Raw genomic sequence first — 2,631 nt, 5'->3', positions numbered from 1 at the left:
GCACCGTGACACAATTTAAACTACCGTGTCATGGAACCAGGCACCGTGCCACGTCATCAGGCGCCGTGACACGGTGCTTTTATATTGTGCGCGATAATTCCAATTTTCTACAGGTTTTTAAAATCATCATAACTTTTTATCCGTAACTCGGAATAAGGATATAATATATTATTGAAAAGATTATAAAGTCTACTTTCCAATTCAATTGGAATCGGGTCAAAATCATTTGTAGATTTTAAGATATGGCCATTTTAGTAGAAGGGTATTGGTTTTGGGCCGAGTTTAGTGTTTGGCTCATATCTTCTTCGTTTTAAATCAGAATTGGGGTTATGATATATGGTTGGAATGAAAGCTTATTTCAATGCCTATCCAACCAAATAATATTTGGATCAAAATTATTAGGCCAAAAATTCAGTTTCTCTCGATTTTGCGATGTGGACACGAAAAGAGGAAAACAAGTTATGATTTAAGGAAATGATGAGCTAGGAAATGAATTGGTTTATGAAATGTATTGGATATAACATGGATTTAAGCACTCCAAAGACTAAATACTCAACCCTACCAGTAATGGCGGTGAAAGGTTGTTCATCATCGGGTTTGGTATTGGGGAGACATTTTTAGGTGTCTACGGGTTGTAGCAATAGTAATTATTACTTGTATGATTTAATTAATTAATAAATAGTAATTCAAAAAAACAAAAATGCAAGGAGTAGTAATTTACGTGTAGACAAGTTTTCCAAGTAGTAGTTGACAAATTTGTCCAATATTAGTTCGTTAACATAATAAAATAAACCAAAATTAAAGAATAAGTGTACTTTCTACATACAATGATTAACAAATAAAAGAATCAAGCAAAAATAGGAGGAACGGTCTTCATCTCCAATAATCCATTTTCTTGAGGAGTCAAATTCAAATCCAAATCCAAACTCAAAAGACTTCCACCCTTTCTCTTAGTCCCAATTGAACAATCATAACTTGGAGGACTTGACAAAGATAAAGAAAGATGAGGAGGAGAAGGGAGTAAAGACTCACTAAGGGCAGCTCTATGCCGCCTCATATGACCTCCTAGAGCTTGCCCTAATGGAAACGTTACTCCACAAATTAAACACTTGTGCATCTTTGGCTTTTCCTTAATCGTATGATCCGTCGAGTGATCATTGTCATCGTGGTTATGATCGTTGCTTGTTGCTCGGGGTCTCTTGTGGCTAGCCCTATGCCCTCCTAAGGCTTGGAATGAAGGAAACTTACGGTTACATGTTGTGCACTCGAATACACGACCTTCATTGTGTGTCACAGTTGCGGTCTTTAGCCCTTGTGATAACATCACTAAGTAGTTTGCCATAGCTAGTGTGCTTTCTACGTTGTAGTTTTCCTCTCTACTCCTCTTTAGCACCATATCTTCTTTGGTTCGTAATTGATTGCTAAGTTTTGGGTATTGTGGAATAATTTTGTGTTGTTTAAATGGTTGAGGGTTTTTATAAAGTTATTCAAGTGAGTTAGTTTGTTTGACTTTGCTAAATGGTAAGTTTGACTAATTAGTTGTTTACCAAAATGTTCTAGTGTAAAATATTATATTAATTTGTACTAGTAGATGTATATTAGTACTTTAGTTGGTGAATTAGAAATTAGGAAAAGGGGGAAGTATTTGTTTTTTTAGGTGGAAAATTCGGTTAAATGAGAAAAATTGAAAGAAAATTGTTTCTCAACAACCTTGAGGGCGAACTTAGAACTTCTAGAATCTAGAATGAAAGGAAAATGTTAGGCTGACAACATATTCTACGTAACACACAAAATGAATAATGCATAATTGAGATTACTATCATAGTTATTAGATTAGTAAGCGTAATTCTGCATGTAATTATGTACCAAAAAGAACCAACATATTGAAGTCGTCATTTTATGAGTAGTCATGACAATGAAGATTATATAGCCAATTTAGATGGCGTGCCAATTTATTATTTCTCATGTGTTTTCTAATTGAAAATGGCTATTATGGTATTGAAAGTTCATCCATTCAGTAAAAAAAATAAATAGACTTCCTTTTCAAAAAAATAAAATAAAAAGAGGTTTGTTCTGTTCTGCTTAATTTCAGTTCATTTCAATTCACTTCAGCTCCAATAAATTCAGTTATGTTCCTAATTTTCTTCTATTATAAACAATTCACTTCAGCTCTATTCAATTCAGTTTAGTTTAGTTTAGTTCAATTTAGTTTTGTTCAGTTCAGTTTAATTAAGTTATTTTTAGTAAATCGGAACAAGCCCTTAGTCTTTGCAATGCACAGGTTGTTAAAGTAAAATCAGATTAAAATTAATAATTTTTTCAATAATAAAAATTCTCTTCCAAAAAACAAATTAAGAGTTAGGGGAGGTAAGTTGGACGTCATAGCAATCAAATATATTCATTATAATATGGACATTTTATCGGAAACTACAAAATAAAACCCAAAAATTGTGAGAACTACCTAATGAAAAAAAATTGTTATAAGAAACTACCTAATAAAAGTTAAAATGTTGTGAAACACTAGCTACCTCTAGCTGGATTTTCACCGTTAACCAATTCTCCGATGTTGACCACCCAAAACATCCCCCAACCACCCTCTTTGGGGTTGGATGGTGATTTCCACTTGGTAGA

General features: G+C 33.3%; 1 protein-coding gene across 1 annotated transcript; it reads right to left on the bottom strand.

The window, feature by feature from the left end:
- Window positions 1–729: 729 nt before the first annotated feature.
- LOC110698769 (zinc finger protein ZAT11-like) lies at window positions 730–2,165 on the bottom strand. The gene has a single exon (XM_021876294.1). The coding sequence runs from the start codon at window positions 1,394–1,396 to the stop codon at window positions 848–850; it is 549 nt and encodes a 182-aa protein (XP_021731986.1). The 5' UTR covers window positions 1,397–2,165; the 3' UTR covers window positions 730–847.
- Window positions 2,166–2,631: the final 466 nt, after the last annotated feature.

This window comes from Chenopodium quinoa, unplaced genomic scaffold, assembly GCF_001683475.1.
Source record: "Chenopodium quinoa cultivar QQ74 unplaced genomic scaffold, ASM168347v1, whole genome shotgun sequence".
Taxonomy (NCBI): Eukaryota; Viridiplantae; Streptophyta; class Magnoliopsida; order Caryophyllales; family Amaranthaceae; genus Chenopodium; species Chenopodium quinoa.
Note: the sequence above shows the minus strand (reverse complement) of the source record. Positions and strands in the feature narration are given on the sequence as shown.